This window comes from Taeniopygia guttata, chromosome 24, assembly GCF_048771995.1.
Source record: "Taeniopygia guttata chromosome 24, bTaeGut7.mat, whole genome shotgun sequence".
NCBI classification, from domain to species: domain Eukaryota; kingdom Metazoa; phylum Chordata; class Aves; order Passeriformes; family Estrildidae; genus Taeniopygia; species Taeniopygia guttata.
In genome coordinates this window covers 5,840,110-5,855,822 of record NC_133049.1, presented here as the reverse complement: position 1 = coordinate 5,855,822, position 15,713 = coordinate 5,840,110, and the positions used below count along the sequence as shown (strand labels likewise).

At 59.8% G+C, this 15,713-nt stretch overlaps 1 protein-coding gene across 2 annotated transcripts; it reads left to right on the top strand.

The window, feature by feature from the left end:
* Nucleotides 1-1,113: 1,113 nt before the first annotated feature.
* On the top strand, nucleotides 1,114-14,474 carry ABCG4 (ATP binding cassette subfamily G member 4). 2 transcript variants are annotated; one of them, XM_030290768.4, is made up of 15 exons: nucleotides 1,114-1,502; nucleotides 3,013-3,250; nucleotides 5,451-5,568; nucleotides 5,643-5,775; nucleotides 5,957-6,007; nucleotides 6,144-6,289; nucleotides 6,517-6,640; nucleotides 6,809-6,923; nucleotides 7,068-7,204; nucleotides 7,286-7,384; nucleotides 7,517-7,685; nucleotides 8,175-8,275; nucleotides 9,173-9,331; nucleotides 10,097-10,215; nucleotides 10,296-14,474. In XM_030290768.4, the coding sequence occupies exons 2-15, from the start codon at nucleotides 3,022-3,024 to the stop codon at nucleotides 10,519-10,521; spliced, it is 1,926 nt and encodes a 641-aa protein (XP_030146628.1). In that variant the 5' UTR covers nucleotides 1,114-1,502; nucleotides 3,013-3,021; the 3' UTR covers nucleotides 10,522-14,474. The 2 variants fall into 2 exon arrangements, with proteins under 2 accessions (XP_030146628.1, XP_030146629.1); XM_030290769.4 differs by having other exon boundaries at nucleotides 1,495-1,703.
* The last annotated feature ends 1,239 nt before the right edge of the window (nucleotides 14,475-15,713 follow it).

Below are 15,713 nucleotides of genomic sequence, written 5' to 3'. Positions count from 1 at the left end.
TGCTGCCTGCTCTGTCCCTGCAGCCCTGCACACAGGTGACAGAACCAGGACAGGCTCCCTGTGCCCCTGTCCTGAGCAAGTGAACCACCACGGGGACACAGCTATGGACAAGGCCACTTCAGGAAGGTCCCAGCTGGGGATTAGAGGGATGTGAATGTCCCTGTGGCACCGGGCTCCATCCCTGCTTCCTTCCCCTTGAAATGACTCCCCAGCAGCTGCTGGTTGCTTTGTGGCCACCAGCTTGGGCCCAGCTGAGCAGAAAGGGGTTTAGCATCCCTGAGGTCGTTCCCAGGCCCTCCCTCTGCCCCTGCAGGGAGGAAGGGCTGCTTGGCACTGCACCACCCGTGCCTGGGCTGGGACCCAGGGCTGGGAGGCAGCAGAGAGAACTGGGAGAGTCCCATGTGCCCTTTGCTCCATGACTTAAACCACTCTGAGGAGCTTGGCTCCATGGAAAACTCCTCGTGCCCTCCCCTGGTCTCCTCTGCCTGGATCCTGCCCTGAGATCTGTCCCTAAGCTGGCATGGGGTGGGGAAAGCTCTCCTTGGCTCAACAGATGGGTTTTTAATTAATACTCTTGCTGCTGCCACTCATTTCCATATGTCTCTGGTGTTTAAGTGCTGTGGTGGGTGAGAGGTGTGAGTAACAGCGAGGAGGGAGCCAGGCGTGCTGCCGGGGAGGTGCAGGGGGATCCAGGTCCTGCAGGATGAGCTGCACCAGGGGGGTGTGCTGGGGGTAAAACCCCAAAGGGACAAACCCCTGCCACGGCCCTTTGTGGCCAGCTGTCACCCCACCGAGCCTGTTTTGGGGTGTCTGCACAGGGCTGAGCGGGGCAGGAGCGGCTTTAGGGTGTGTTGGGATCACTCAGGGGTGGCTTTAGGGTGTGTTGGGCTCGCTCAGGGGGTTTGGGGTGAGCAGGGAGCTGTGGGGGCTGTGTCCCAGATGTGGATGGGATCCGGCACAGGGGTGCAGGAGGGTATGGAGGCAGAGCTGCCAAACCCCGGGCATGTGCCCAGGGATGCTCAGGCCTGCTGGCAGGCAGCAAGAGGAAATAGGGCCGGTCCCTTTAAGAGGATTTTTCGCTGCCTGGCAGCGCTGCCCGCCCGGGCAGCCCATCCATCCATCCTGCCGCCCATCCTGCTCCCTGCCCCGGCAGCACCGGCCACGGGGCTGGCGGAGAGGGGCGCCCCCGAGCAGCCCGGCCCGGGGGGGGGCTGCTGGCCACTGCGGGAATACCGCTAGCCACTGCGGGGCTGGGCCCGGAGAGCCCCCCGCCCGCCCTGCCCACCCAGCCCCGCCGAGGGATGGGGAGGAGACCCGGGCCGGGCACTCGCGGGGGCAGCGCCCAGCCCGGCTCCCACCGCTGAGCACCGCAACCGAGCCGAACCGAGGCGAACCGAGCCGAACCGAGCCCGGCTGGGCCCCCCGGGCATCGCCCCTTTGTCTGCGGAGGAGGCGAGGCGGGGGCGCTGCGGGAGCGGAGCCGCCGCCCCGCACCCTGCCAGGTGAGCCTGCGGGAGAGCCGAGAGCCTCCCCGGGGCCGCGGGGGGCTGGGGATGGAGGGGATGGCGGCGAGCAGGGATGAAGGCAGAGCATCCTCGGGCAAAGCCTCCCCGTCCCCACCCCGCGGCCCGGGGCTGGGCTAAGCCGCCGAGAGCCGCTTGCGGGATTTAGCGCCCCGCGAACGCCCGGCCGGAGGAGTCAAGGTGAGCCCGAGGGCGCTTCCAGCCCGCTGCCCCCCAAAGCAGCCCCGGAGCCCCTCTCCTGCACCCCGCGGGTGATGGGAGGGGTCCCGCGGGTGGGGAACCCCCACCCCATCCTTCACCGGGGCTGGGCTGGATCCCTTCTAGCGCTGAGCGGGGTCTGCCCGCGGCCGGGCTGGGCTGGGGGGGATCTCCGGAGGGGACCCCCGGGCGGGGAACCCCCACCCCATCCTTCCCCGGGGCTGGGCTGGATCCCTTCCAGCGCTGAGCGGGGTCTGCCCGCGGCCGGGGTGGGCTGGGGGGGATCTCCCGGAGCTGCCGGTGCCCCTCGCAGGGGTTGTGTGTGAGCGCTGCAGCCGCAGGAGCCGCAGCCCCGTGAATTTAGGTTAGCGAGGCGCTGGGAGCCGGGACTGGGAGGCGAGATGGGTGCAGGGCACAGCCCCAGCTCCGGCACAGCCCGAGCTCATTTTGCTGCTGCCGGGGGTGATCCCGACCCCCTGGCAGCCGCTGGGAACCGGCGATCCCCGCCCTGCTCGCTCAGCATCCCCCGGCACCGGAGCGGAGCGGAGCGGGACACGCGGGGCTCGGCCGTGCCGCAGCCCGCGGGGCAGCACTGCGGGCACGGAGCGCTGGGGACGGTGTGGCAGCGTCATGGCCACAGCTCAGGGCTGGCCTGGCCCCTGAGGCTGTGCTCGAAGAGCCCGGAAGGTGAAAGGATGAGCCGGGCAGGCAGAGAAGGAATGGCACCCGCAGGGCCATCCCTGTTCTGGTAAGGCTCCCCCAGTTAACCCAGGGGGACCCCAGGGACTGTCTGAGGGTCTGATGTACCCAGGAGTGCCCTGCCCCAGGAGCGCGGCTGCTTTGTCCCAGAAACCAGCTGGAATCGTCTGCTTGTTTGGGATTTTGTACCTCTGTTCCCCAAGGCCAGGGCAGGGCTGGTTCCTGGTGAATCCTTGGGGACATCCAGGCATAGGGCAGGACATCAGCTCTCCCACCCCCCATCCTCCAAATGGGACTGGGGCAGGGACCCCCGGGGCTGGGGGGGCTGAGCAGCTCCGGCAGCAGAGCTGGCCCAGGCTGCAGGAGGTGCAGGAATTATTGACTGAACAAAATCCTGCTGTTCCTCGCCCTCGGCACAGGCTCGGCTGGGCCCATCCTCCCGGCCAGATGTGGGTGCTGGCCCCAGCTGGGCGGAGGGGACAGCGGGGCCTGGAGCCAGCAGGAGAAGGAGGGACAGGACTTGCTGCAGGCTGCTCCCTGCAGTGCCTGGGAGAGGAACCCGCTGCCAGGAGATCCCCGTGTGCTCCCACAGAGCGGCAGGATGGCGGAGAAGGGCATGGATCCCGCCTGCGTCTCCATCGCCCTGGAGGACACCGTGTGCCACGCCGGCCCTCCGGACGCCCCGCTGCTCACCACCCACCTGAAGAAGGTGGAGAACCACATCACGGAGGCGCAGAGGTTTTCCCACCTCCCCAAGCGCTCGGCTGTCAACATCGAGTTCATCGACCTGTCCTACTCCGTGCGGGAGGGATCCTGGTGGAGGAAGAGAGGTGGGAGCTGGCGGTGGGGAAGGGCAGGGAGGGGAGGGGACCTGCAGGGCTCTCACAGCGCCCGTTCTGCGTGCCATGACCTCACCCTGCTCCATCCAGGGGCTCTTGGTGGCTGCTTGCTTGTGCTGGGTGCCCGTGGGAGGAGGAGGCAGGGCTCGTGTCCCACTGCAGTTGCGATGCCAGGGGAAGGCAGAGCGTATTCCAGGGAAACCTGGCCAGGACAGACACCCTGGGCCAGCTGGGATGGGATGGGATGGGATGGGATGGGATGGGATGGGATGGGTTCCCCCAGCCCTGCTGTTTGGGGTATGATGGATGGGATGGGTTCCCCCAGCCCTGCTGTTTGGGGTACAATGGATGGGATGGGTTCCCCCAGCCCTGCTGTTTGGTGTATGATGGATGGGATGGGTTCCCCCAGCCCCGCTGTTTGGGGCATGACGGCAGTGTGGGATGCAGCAGGACACCCCAGGGGTGCCCCAGCTCAGAGCCTGGCAAGGAGAAGGTGTGATTTGTGGGGGATTTCCTCTCCCTGTGCAGCCGAGGCCGTGTCCCCCTTCCCTGTGTGCGACTCTGGCCCAGAGCTCAGGGAGGGGAGAGGGGAGGCAGATGGCGGCTGGTGGGTGGTAGTCTGCTTTAATTAGCGCTCCAGTTAATGGGATGCCAATCAGGCAGCCCGGTAAGATGGAGGGTGAGCTGATCTGCAGGAGCTGAAGGCAGGCGGGGACCGAGGTCACAGGGCTGGGTGAGGGGCTCTGCCAGCCAGGAATGCCGGATGGGGCTGTGCCCTGTGCCCAGGCCGTGCAGCTCGGGAAATCGAGGAGCTGGAACACCCTGGGAGCATCCCTGACATCTGCCGGGATGGTGCCTCCCTGTTTTGCCGGGACGGTGCCTCCCTGTTTTACCGGGACGGTGCCTCCCTGTTGTGCCGGGATGCTGGGGGAGCATCCCAGAAGGATCCAGGGCTCGCCAGGGCGGATTGCGCTGGAGCACCCGGGAGGGAAGCGGCTGCTTGCCAGCGAGCCCGTGCCCTGCAGGGATGGAGGGGAAAGGATGGGGCAGCTGGACCAGGAGGGGACGAGCCGAGGGGTCGCGGGGTCCGTGGATGGCGGAGTCAGGGATGCTTTTCTCCCCCCGTTCAGGCGGGTGGCGGTGGCTTTGGCCGCAGCCCCCAGCCCCGGCTGGCCCCGCGGTGCTGAGCAGGAGGTTACCGGCAGTCAATGAACGCGAGTAACCGCTGCGCAAGCTGCAGTGCCGCCGACGTGAGCAGCATGCGCGGTGCGCAGCCCTGCGCGCTGCCGGGGTTGGGGTGGGGGTGCTGCCAGCTCTGCTCGCCCCTCGCCACCCTGAGCAGCCCCCTGGTCACCCCCCTGCCCGTGGGACCCCCTCCTGCTGCCGGGTTCCTGAGCCCGAGTGGCGCAGAGGAGGAGCGGGGGGCTAAATCCCGCTCCTGGGGATGGATGAGCCACAGGGATACCCCAGCCAGGTGGGGCTGTGTCCCTGAGTGCTCTGTCCCCTGGGCTTCCCCCAGGCTGGGTTTGGTCCCCCAGCCCCACAGCGGCTGTCCCCGTGGGGCACAGAGGGGGCACAATTCTATTAGAGGGATGCTCAGGCTGGGTCCGTGGGGTTTTCACCCCCCTGTGCCATCGCTGACCAGCCAGGGCTCCATTTCAGGGGCAGCTTCTGAGAGCCTGAGGCCGTGTTTGTTCCTTACTCCCGACACATCGTGTTCCTTCTGCCAGAAAATGCTAATCAGCCGCGTTTAAAGCAGAGATAATTCCAGGTCTGATTAGCAGTGGCTGCTGCCGGGTGCCACAGCGTGAATGCCAATGAAGGCAACAGCCGGATTGGGAATTCTGCCTGCCCCCTGTGCCCTGCTCGGCGCTGGCCCTCCCCCCTGGCCTTAGGGATCAACATCGTGGCCAGGAGCAGTGTCACAGCCTGGTAATCCCCCTTAGCAGCTCCCTGACCTGGGATTTCCCTGGTCCTTGCTGTGATCCAGGTCAGGAGCTTCCTCAGCACTGGGAACCAGTGGGATCAGCCAAGGAGAAGGGACAGGGATCGTGCTGGAGGTGACAGCTGCAGTGGCAGTGCCCTGGGGATGCTGATGGAGCACACACAGCCCCTGGCATGGCACGTGGAGGTCTGAGGTGCCCCAGGTGCTGGGGTGGGAAGCCAAACCCCTGCTGCTCTCTCCCTGCAGGGTACAAGACCCTCCTCAAATGCCTGTCAGGGAAATTCTGCCAGCGGGAGCTGATTGGGATCATGGGCCCCTCGGGAGCTGGGAAATCCACACTGATGAACATCCTGGCTGGCTACAGGTGAGGCTGGGGGTGCCAGCGGGGCTGGGGGTGCAGAACTGTGCCAGATGCCCCACGCTCCCTCCTGCCTGCAGGGAGACTGGCATGAAGGGGCAGATCCTGGTGAACGGGCGGCCGCGGGACCTGCGCACCTTCCGCAAGATGTCCTGCTACATCATGCAGGATGACATGCTGCTGCCACACCTCACCGTGCTCGAGGCCATGATGGTGAGCTCTGGGGACATCCTCTGGGCTGTCTCCTTGTGGGCACGGAGCCCACACCGGAACCAGGCGTTTCCAGGAGTTCTAGGATGCGGGAACAGAATCCTGCCATGCGAGCAGGGAGGGTGGAAGCACCGCAGCCAGTTCTGTCCCCTGCCCCTGACGGGCGTGTCTCCCCTCCCTGCAGGTCTCTGCTAACCTGAAGCTGAGCGAGAAGCAGGAGGTGAAGAAGGAACTGGTGAGTGCACAGGAGGCTGGGCCCAGACCCCTCAGCTCTCCCCACCATGGGCACAAGCAGAGCAGGGGGTGGCAGGGGTAGAGGGAGGTGGCAAGGATGGGATGAAAGCCCATGAGGACTCTCGGCTGTGTGACAGGTGAATGAGATCCTGACGGCGCTGGGGCTGCTGGAGTGCTCCTACACCCGCACCAGCTCCCTGTCGGGGGGCCAGCGCAAGCGCCTGGCCATCGCCCTGGAGCTGGTCAACAACCCGCCCGTCATGTTCTTCGATGAGCCCACCAGGTGAGCTGGGCTGCCCCTGCTGGCATGGCCAGCACCCTCTGGTGCCCACCTGAGCACGGGATGGGACTGTGCCCTGGGGCTGATGCCCTTCTGCATCAATCTGAGGGGTGGGTGCCCACAAGGGGAGGCAGGTGGGGGCATCTTTAGGATGTTCTTCTCCCCCTCTCAACTCTCCCCCTCTCTCTCTGCTGTCTCTGTCTCCTGCACCCCATCCTGCGTGGCCACAGCGGCCTGGACAGCGCCTCCTGCTTCCAGGTGGTGTCCCTGATGCGCTCCCTGGCTCAGGGTGGGCGCACCATCATCTGCACCATCCACCAGCCCAGCGCCAAGCTCTTCGAGATGTTCGACAAGGTTTGGGCTGGGACAGGCTCTCTCTGGCCACGGGAGGGGTGGGCTGCAGGCGTTTGACCTGGGGTCTGGCAGGGGTGGCTGTGTCACCCTGGGGCAGGGAGGTGGGCAGGAGCGGGTGACGATGCCCTGGCTGCCCTGCACCTGCCACATTCTGGTTTTCTCGTGCAGCTCTACATCCTGAGCCAGGGCCAGTGCATCTTCAAGGGCGTCGTCACCAACCTCATCCCCTACCTGAAGGGCCTTGGCCTCCACTGCCCCACGTACCACAACCCCGCTGACTTCAGTGAGTGTTCCCACCCCAGCAGAGGGTGGCGAGCCCCAAACCCAGTGCCCAAGCCCTGGGGGCTGCCCAAGGGAGATGCCAGTACCCTTCCTGGTCGGTGCTGGCTGTCTCAGCACCTCTCAGGGCTCCTGTCCTCCCCCACAGTCATCGAGGTGGCCTCGGGGGAGTACGGGGACCTCAACCCCGTCCTGTTCCGCGCTGTCCAGAACGGGATGTGCACCATGGCTGAGAAGAAGAGCAGCCCTGACAAGGCAGATTCGTCGTGCCCAACGTGTGGGACGGTGAGTGGGGCTGAGAGGAGCCCCCTGTGCCAGCGGGGACCCCGCAGTGTGAGCCTGACCCGCGTCCCCTCGCTCTTGCAGGACGTGGATCACATCGAGAGCCACACATTTGCCACCAGCACCTCCACTCAGTTCTGCATCCTCTTCAAGAGAACCTTCATCTGCATCCTAAGGGACACGGTGAGGCCGGGCCAGGGCTCGGGGTTGGGCTTTGAGGGGCTGGCAGCAGCAAGGAGCTCCAGGGGCTGTTGGCTGCTCCCTTGGGATGTTTTTGGGGTGCAGCCCTGCCATGCTGACCCCCCGTGCCTGCAGGTGCTGACCCACCTGCGGTTCATGTCCCACATCTGCATCGGGGTGCTCATCGGGCTGCTCTACCTGCACATCGGCAACGACGCGGGCAAGGTCTTCAACAACACCGGCTTCCTCTTCTTCTCCATGCTCTTCCTCATGTTCGCCGCCCTCATGCCCACCATCCTCACCTGTAAGGAGCTCCCTGCCCCCAAATCCCCTCGCTGCTCCCAGCTCTTGGGGTGCTCCAGCTGTGGGGCAGTGTGGGTGTGCCAGAGGGATCGGGCAAAATGGGGAAAATAAGAGAGAAGAGAAAAAAAATTTGAAGAACACGGGAAAATTTTCTGTTTGCCTGTATTGCAGTTTGCCCTTCATTTGGCTATAATTTGGCTATTTGACCCTTGTTGGCTCAAAGCAGAATGCTGGAATTTTAATATTTTATTTTTTTTTAATCGGAGAAAATGTGTGTAAACCTGCAAAAAGCCCCAAGCTGACTTTTCCACGTGGAAATTTCCCATATCAGTCACTGATTTTTTATTTTTTTTCCTCAGTGGAGGTTTGGGCACCCTCTCATGATGCAGGCGGGGGGTTACCTGGTGCATCCCACCTGCCCGCACCAGGGAGAGGAGCTGGAGCACCCCAGGGCAGGAATTGCTGCTGCTCACTCCTTGTTTCCCTGCAGTCCCCCAGGAGATGACCGTATTCCTGAGGGAGCACTTGAACTACTGGTACAGCCTCAAAGCCTATTACCTGGCCAAGACCATGGCAGATGTGCCCTTCCAGGTGAGCTTCCCATGGATTTGGTCACCACCCTGGTGCTGATGTGGCACCTTGGCACAGCCCCAGTGCCCCAGGGATGGGTCCCCCATCTCCCAGGGAGCTCAGTGGGGTGGGGATGGCCGTGGGGCCCTGTGCCAGGCACATTCTTCTCTCTCTTGGGATTTTTTCATAGAGTAGCACAGAGGAAAGAAAGAGAAAATTTCTATTTCTGCTGCTTGTTTTTCCCATGTGGAATGTGTGTGGAGAATTTTTTCCCTGGGGTGATGCTTGGTTGGATTCTGGTGAGGATTGTTTGAGCCTGGTGGCCAATCCAACCCAACCCAATCCAACCCAACCCAACCCAACCCAACCCAACCCAATCCAATCCAATCCAATCCAACCAATCCAATCCAATCCAATCCAATCCAATCCAATCCAATCCAATCCAATCCAATCCAACCCAACCCAACCCAACCCAATCCAATCCAATCCAATCCAATCCAATCCAACCCAACCCAACCCAATCCAATCCAATCCAATCCAATCCAATCCAATCCAATCCAATCCAATCCAATCCAATCCAACTGAACCCAACCCAACCCAACCCAACCCAACCCAACCCAACCCAACCCAATCCAATCCAATCCAACCCAATCCAATCCAATCCAACCCAACCCAACCCACCTGGGGCTGGACTCTCAGAGAGGGTCGCGAGTTGGGAGTGAGGCAGATATGGGAGTTAGAAAAAGTAGGTTTGTAGTTTTAATATCTCCTTTAAATAGCATATTGATGTATCGTAGTGCAGTTATAATAAAGAACCACTCAGCCTCTGAGCTGGAGTCAGAGCCCTCATTGCCCCCAGCGGGTTCCCTGCGTTGGCACGGGCCCAGCGGGCGCTGTTGGTGTCTGTGTCCCCTGCAGGTGATCTGCCCCATCGCCTACTGCAGCATCGTGTACTGGATGACGGGCCAGCCCCCCGAGGCCACGCGCTTCCTGCTCTTCTCCGCCCTGGCCACCGCCACCGCCCTGGTGGCCCAGTCCCTCGGGCTTCTCATCGGAGCTGCCTCCACCTCCCTGCAGGTCTGGCGGGGCTTTGACACTGCTATAATGTTGGTGCTTTTATGAAAATGTGATTTTTTAATTGAATGCCATGACGTGGAATTGAGAATAGAGTCAAGCGGGTTTGAGTTTAATAATAAGGAAAAAAAAACTTTATTAAGTTATTGTTATTATGTTGTTATAAAAGGAAAAAGAAAGAAAAAAATAGATGTGAAATTTAAAATGAAGACTTTTTAAAGTATTTTTTTTACTATTTAAATTAATTAAGTAACTATAAATACTAAATAAAATAAATATAAAAAATATATATTTTATATATATATATAAATATATATATAAAATATATATATTTTATATATATATAAATATATATAGGAGCAGAAGGAGCAGAAATAGAAATTTTCTCTTTCTTTCCTCTGTCATATATATATATATATATATATATAAAAAATAAATTATATAAATATATATATATAAATGTAATTTATATAAATATATATATATAATTTATATAAATATAAATATAAAAAATAAAAGAAAAAATAAATAAAAATAGGAATAAAATTTTTTACTATTTAAATAAATTAAGTAACTATTTTAATAAAATAGTTACTATTTTATTTAAAAATTTTAATTAAAAAAATTTATTTATATTTTTTATTTTATTTTATTTTATTTTACTATTTAATTTTAATAAAATGAAACTGCCACTGGAGAGTTGCGAGGGGGCCCCGTGCCGATGTGGGGTGGGCAGGGCCGTGACCCCCAGTGGCCTCTGCCCCCCAGGTGGCCACCTTTGTGGGACCCGTCACTGCCATCCCCGTGCTGCTCTTCTCGGGCTTCTTCGTCAGCTTCAAGACCATCCCCACCTACCTGCAGTGGAGCTCCTACGTCTCCTACGTCAGGTGGGCCCCCAACTCTGGCCACATCTTCTTGTCCTGGGCTGTCCTGGACCCTGGTGACACTGGGGTGTGCTCTGCCCTAGGTATGGCTTCGAGGGGGTCATCCTCACCATCTACGCCATGGAGCGCGAGGACCTGGAGTGCCTCGAGGAATTCTGCCCTTTCCAAAAGCCCATCAAGATCCTGCAGGAGCTGGACGTGGAGGAGGCCAAGCTCTACCTGGACTTCCTCATCCTGGGCATCTTCTTTGTCATCCTGCGGCTCCTGGCTTACCTGGTCCTCAGGTACAAGGTCAAATCGGAGAGATAAAGGGGCCGCGGGGCCCCGGTGCCGCTCCCGGGCCTGGCCTGCGGTGAGAGATGTTCTGCAGATGGACACGGTGCTCCTGCAGGTCCCGGACCCTGGCGGAGGCGCTGGGAGGTGCCAGCCAGGCCTGGCTCAGTCGAGAAGGGTTTTGAGACATCTCGGAACTGTTTTAACCTTTCCACACACTCTTCATTGCAAAAACGTTTTGTACAGCCCTGGCACGTGCCGCTCTCCCTGCCCAGGACTGACGAGCCCCACGGAGTTTGGTCCCCTCTTGTTGTCCCTGCCTGGCGCTGCCCTGGGGACACCAGGGACAGTCCAGCCCGGGTGGTTTGTGCCCAGCACGGCTCAGAGGAGCCTCTCTGGGCTGGGAGGAGAGAGCTGCAGAGTTGGAAGGGCAGTCACGGCCCCGTTCCTCGTCCTGGCCAGCAGCGTGTGAGTCAGTGCTGAGAAGAGCCCAAAGATGCCATAGGTGATGTTGCACAAGGCTTTAGAGTTTCCTGCCGCCGTAGCCACAGAGATTGCTTCATCCCCCTTTCCTTTCTGCACAAATCCTCCTTCTTTTTTTTCCCCTTTTTTCTTTATTTTTCCCCCCCACACAAACCCCACTGCATCCCAGTTTTCATGGAGGGGTAGAGGAGGATGTGGGGCTCTGTCTCAGACTCCTTCTTGGACATCATCCTCAGAGATGGGGTCTGTGGGAGCAGAACAGTGTTCTCAGACCTTAGGGAGTCTCACTTCAGTCCCTGTTGTCTCTGGGGTCTGAGACAAGAGGGTCTGAGCCAAATCTACCAACACGGAGAGAAGCGACCGGTCCCTCTCATGGAGCAAGGAGGATTTGGGTTCCCACACCCTGCCCGTGCCAGGAGGCTGAAAAACAGGGCTGGGCTCAGCTGTGTCATCACTGGAGGCTCTGCTGCAGGAGGAGAGCTGGCCCTGAGCCCTTCCCTGCAACCTCTCTTCCCCAGCTCCTCTGGGGCTGTCTCAGCAGGACAGGGCGGACGAGCCTCGCTCAGCACTGACTGTGCCAGGAAGGGACACCAAGGACACCCGGAGGGGGTCCCAGCAGTGCCTGAACTGGAAACCAGGTGAGATCCCAGACTGGTTTGTTTGCAGCGGGTGACCTGGACACTGGGAAGGCCTTTGCACTTAGTGACTGGCACCAGAAGGTCCCTTTTGGCACGTGGGGGCTGCTCCAAAGTCCCACACCTTGCAGAGGGAAGGCAACTCAGCACCTTGTGGCTCTCCAGAGGAACTGAGCTGAGCCCAGAGCTGGTGGGGCATCTGCTGCTGTGCTGGAACACAGCACCCAGCTTCCCTGCAGAGCACAGGCTCCGTGGGTGCGCTGGCACTGCGGGCACCAAGCTGCACATGTCACCCACAGACGTGGCAAACAACAGGGTTTTGGCAAGCGTGGACGTGGGGCGGGCAGCCCTGCCCCACCCTGCCAGGCTGGCCCTGGTTCAGGTCAGCCTGGGGATCCTGATGCCAGGTTCCAGCAGAATCCTGGAGACTGATCTTTGGTTCAGCTGGCTTGGGTTGGGCTGCGTGGCAGAGTCTGACTGGCCTGGCACTGATGCTGGGCACTCAGCAAAGCCGAGGTTCCCCTGCCTGGAGGGCATCGAGGAATGTTTGGGGCTCTCCTGCACCGAGGGTCTGGAAGCAGGACACGCCCTGCTGCCCTTTCCACACTGAGCATCAGGGTTTTCCAGGGGTTATTGTCTGACTTTTCACTGTCCCTCACAAAATTCCCCTCTGCCCCTGGATCTCCCTTCAGTGCCGTGCTCTGCAGCGGAGCTGTGCCAGCTGCAGGGCTGCAGTGCTGCCAACCACAGCCACAGGGGCACGGAGGAGTGGGGGACAGTCCTTGTGCCTGCTCTGTCACGGGGTGCACGGATGGGCAGGGGGCTGGGGCATGTGGGGCTGTCACCCTTCTCCATCTCCTTGTCCCTGGAGCTGGTGGCACTGCTGCCCTGCTTCTGCCCTGCTCTGGGGCTGGGACTGGTCTGTGCTGGGCTGAGGCTTTTCCCTGGATGGATCCCGAGCTGCAGGAGGGGTCAGTGGGGCAGCTTTGCACAGCTCCTGCATCCCCCCTGGCATTTGGGGCTCTCGTGGTGGGTCCTGGGGGTGCTGCTGTCCCCAGCGCCTGGACAGCCCTGTCAGGGCCACCACCGCTCCCAGGAGGACCAGGACAAGATGGACTAGTGTGTGGAGCAAAGGGGCTTCCAGAGGCACCAGTGACTGCCACTGGCCGTGTCCCCCACGCACAGGGAAGGCTTTGTTGACCAGGCTCTGCTGCTTGCAGAGAAACCTCGTGGAACAGGCTCCCCCAGCTCGGAGCAGCACTGCCAGGGCAGGTGGCTCCCACTGCTGGGATGGGGCAGCTGGCAGCACCCCCGGGATGCCCAGGAGGGCTCAGCACAGCCTGTGCCTCCTGTCCCTGCAGTGTCCCAGCTGCCCAGGTGTGTGCCCACTGCAGGGCAGAGGGCCAGGACAAAGCCCAGAGCTGCAGGATGGCTGTCCCCGAGCTGGGCAAGGGCTCTGGGCAGTAGGGGTGGTGGGGCAGGCTGCTCGTCCCCAGGGCAGCAGGACACGAGTGAATGTGTTGGTGTGAAGGGGCTGATGAGTGAGGGAAGTGGCACAGGGCAAAGGCCCTGAGGGGCTGAGCCAAAGTGTCCTTGCCCTCGCTTCAAGGACAGTCCCAGAGGTGGTGGGAGGTGCGGGGAAATGCAAGTTTGCACTGAGCCCCCAGGCTGGGCTGAGCACCCCGGGGTCACTGCTGCAGGAGCAGGAGCAGGAGCAGGAGCAGGAGTAGGAGCAGGGCAGGAGGGGTTTTCTCTGCCCAGGCACGGCAGAGGGAGGGGGTGCAGCCATCCTGCTCCAGGGGGCCCTTAAGGAAGCAGCGAGGATGCACTTTAGCAGAGCAGGGAAGCAGAGCTGTGGGTGCTCCTGGCTGCAGGAATGCCACGAGAGAGCCCGGCTGGATAATCAGGAGGAGTGTGATGGAGGAGAGCAGGCTTCTTCCCCCACACCTCCTCTCCTGCCCCTGCCTTTGAGTGATGCACTTTGAGTGGATGAGGGTGGGGTTCCAAGTGTGGCTCTGGCTCCCTGGGAACATCAGCTGAGCCACCAAAAGCTGCTTCAGCCCCTTTGGCTGTGTCAGGTTGTGCCTCTCACGGGTGCTGTGGTGGCAGGCAGGCAGGCAGGGGCATGGCCACTCACCTCCATGCATGTCCAGGCCACTTTTGTCACACGCACAAGAAGAGCAAATGCTTCATCACCTGGCTGGGGTTTGCTGGAGGGGAGACTGGGCTAGAGCAGGGAGGGGATGGGGCTTCTCCCAGGGTTTCACCCCTCTCCCAAATCAGGCAATAAAACAGTGTTTCCTTCTCACTGTGTGTGTGTGGACAGCGTTTGTCCTGTCCCTCTGCCAGGGGCTCAGTGTGTGTCCCTGCCAGGCTGCACCCTGTGCCAGGTCAGCACACGAGGCTGGGCAGAGGGGGGCACCTCGTAGAGAGTTGAAACTCCCATTTCCACAAGAGCACAGCTGTGGGCTGCTTTCTCCCTGGGACAGCTTGCCAAAATAAGGCCCAGGTGACAGCTGAAAGGCTGAGGGAGTCTGCTGGCACAGCTCTGTCGTGGCAGCTGCTCCTGGTGGCATTTGCCCAGGTCTTTCTTACCTCAAGGGAGGGGCTGTGAAGCGGGACCAGGGCACTGCTGCCCACAGCTGCAGCCTGGCAGGAACCAGGCAGGGTGGAGGTGAGGCCCTGGGCTCTCCAGGCTGGGCTGCACACGCAGGTAAGTGCCCCGCAGGGACGGGGTGCCAGGTGCCAGCTTGCTGCTCACCAGAGGGTCCCGGGAGGCGTCGGGCAGGAGGAGATGTTGCGGTTCGTGTCGGTGTTTCCAGCTGTACTTGTTGGGTTTCACACATCAATAAAACTTATATTTATAGTGTACTGCCTGATGTCTGTCTCTCCTGAGAGCCTCGAGGGCACACGTGTGATGGAGGGTGGTGAATTTGGGGTGCAATACACAGCTGTGGCCCCCTCACCCCAGCACCCCTGGGTGGGCTGGCACCTCTCGGGACAGCACCCAGGTGTCAGAATCTGTGGGTATTGATGATTCTGAGATTGCAGAAAGTCTCTGTCAGCCCTGCTGCCAAAGCAGAAGCCATAATTGGTCTGTGCTGTTTCAAGGTTGTTTATTCTGTTTATCTCTAACATGTTCTGCTGCCCTGCCGCAGCTCTGTCCTGCAGGGCAGCGTGTGGGGCTCTGCCCTCAGTGGGATGGTACAAACATTAAATACCACAAACTACCTGTGCTGGATTTACAATAACGTGCCAATATCTGTCACCTACGTTGGACAGTGTGTCCCCAGCCTGAACCAACAGAAAAATGCCAACACCACAGTGAAACATGGAGGGCATGAAGAAGGAGACAAAGGACAAGACACACCCAATTTCCTCCATCTTGTCCCCTTTAAACCCCTAATCTAGAATCCTAAAATGTTACTTTTGCACCTGTGCCACACTTAATTATTACTCATATCAAACAGTCAGAGCTTGTAATTGATCCTGTAAGATTGAAAACTCCTCTCCATGGGCAGAGATCACAGCCAGTGTCTCTGGGGGCTCTGTCCAGGGGGGTTCCTGACCCCTGCCAGGGTCCCAGACCTGCCAGGGCAGCCAGAGGGATGCTCTGGATCGCCACAGGCAGGGACCGAGCAGGGTGTGTGTGGCCCCGGTGACACGGCTGTCCCTTGCTGGGTGGCCGGAGGCAGCAGGAGGGCAGGTCCAGGTGTGTGTGTCTGTGTTGGACAGGAACAGCACAGCCTCTCCTTGCTGCTATAGGACACGTGAAAGCACAACGCGAGCTAGTTGCTATTTTGTAAGGTAAAAGAGGAAGTTTATTTTCTGACTGTTTTATACTTTTCTAAAGGTGACAGTGGACTGGAGAGTGAATCGGCCACCTTTCCAAAGACATTGGACAAACCACTAGTATATTAAGTTTCTCCACCCCCATGAAGGAATGCAAAACAATATGTTGCTTACAGAAATGGTGTGGGAATGTTTTCTAACAGGATGTAAACTCAGAAGGCTTTAGAAAAACTTAAGAATCGGGCCGACATCTCCTCTCCCCGGAGCAGAACGCGCCCTTGCAGGCTCCAGGGTGCAGAGCCGCCAGATGTGCAGCAC

Bases quoted from the DNA above. Each gene is read 5' to 3' on its own strand.
- ABCG4 (XM_030290768.4), top strand. From the start codon at position 3,022: ATGGCGGAGAAGGGCATGGATCCCGCCTGCGTCTCCATCGCCCTGGAG. The intron at 6,008-6,143 runs GTGAGTGCACAG...GCTGTGTGACAG, and splicing joins AGGAGGTGAAGAAGGAACTG to GTGAATGAGATCCTGACGGC. The intron at 9,332-10,096 runs GTCTGGCGGGGC...TCTGCCCCCCAG, and splicing joins CTGCCTCCACCTCCCTGCAG to GTGGCCACCTTTGTGGGACC.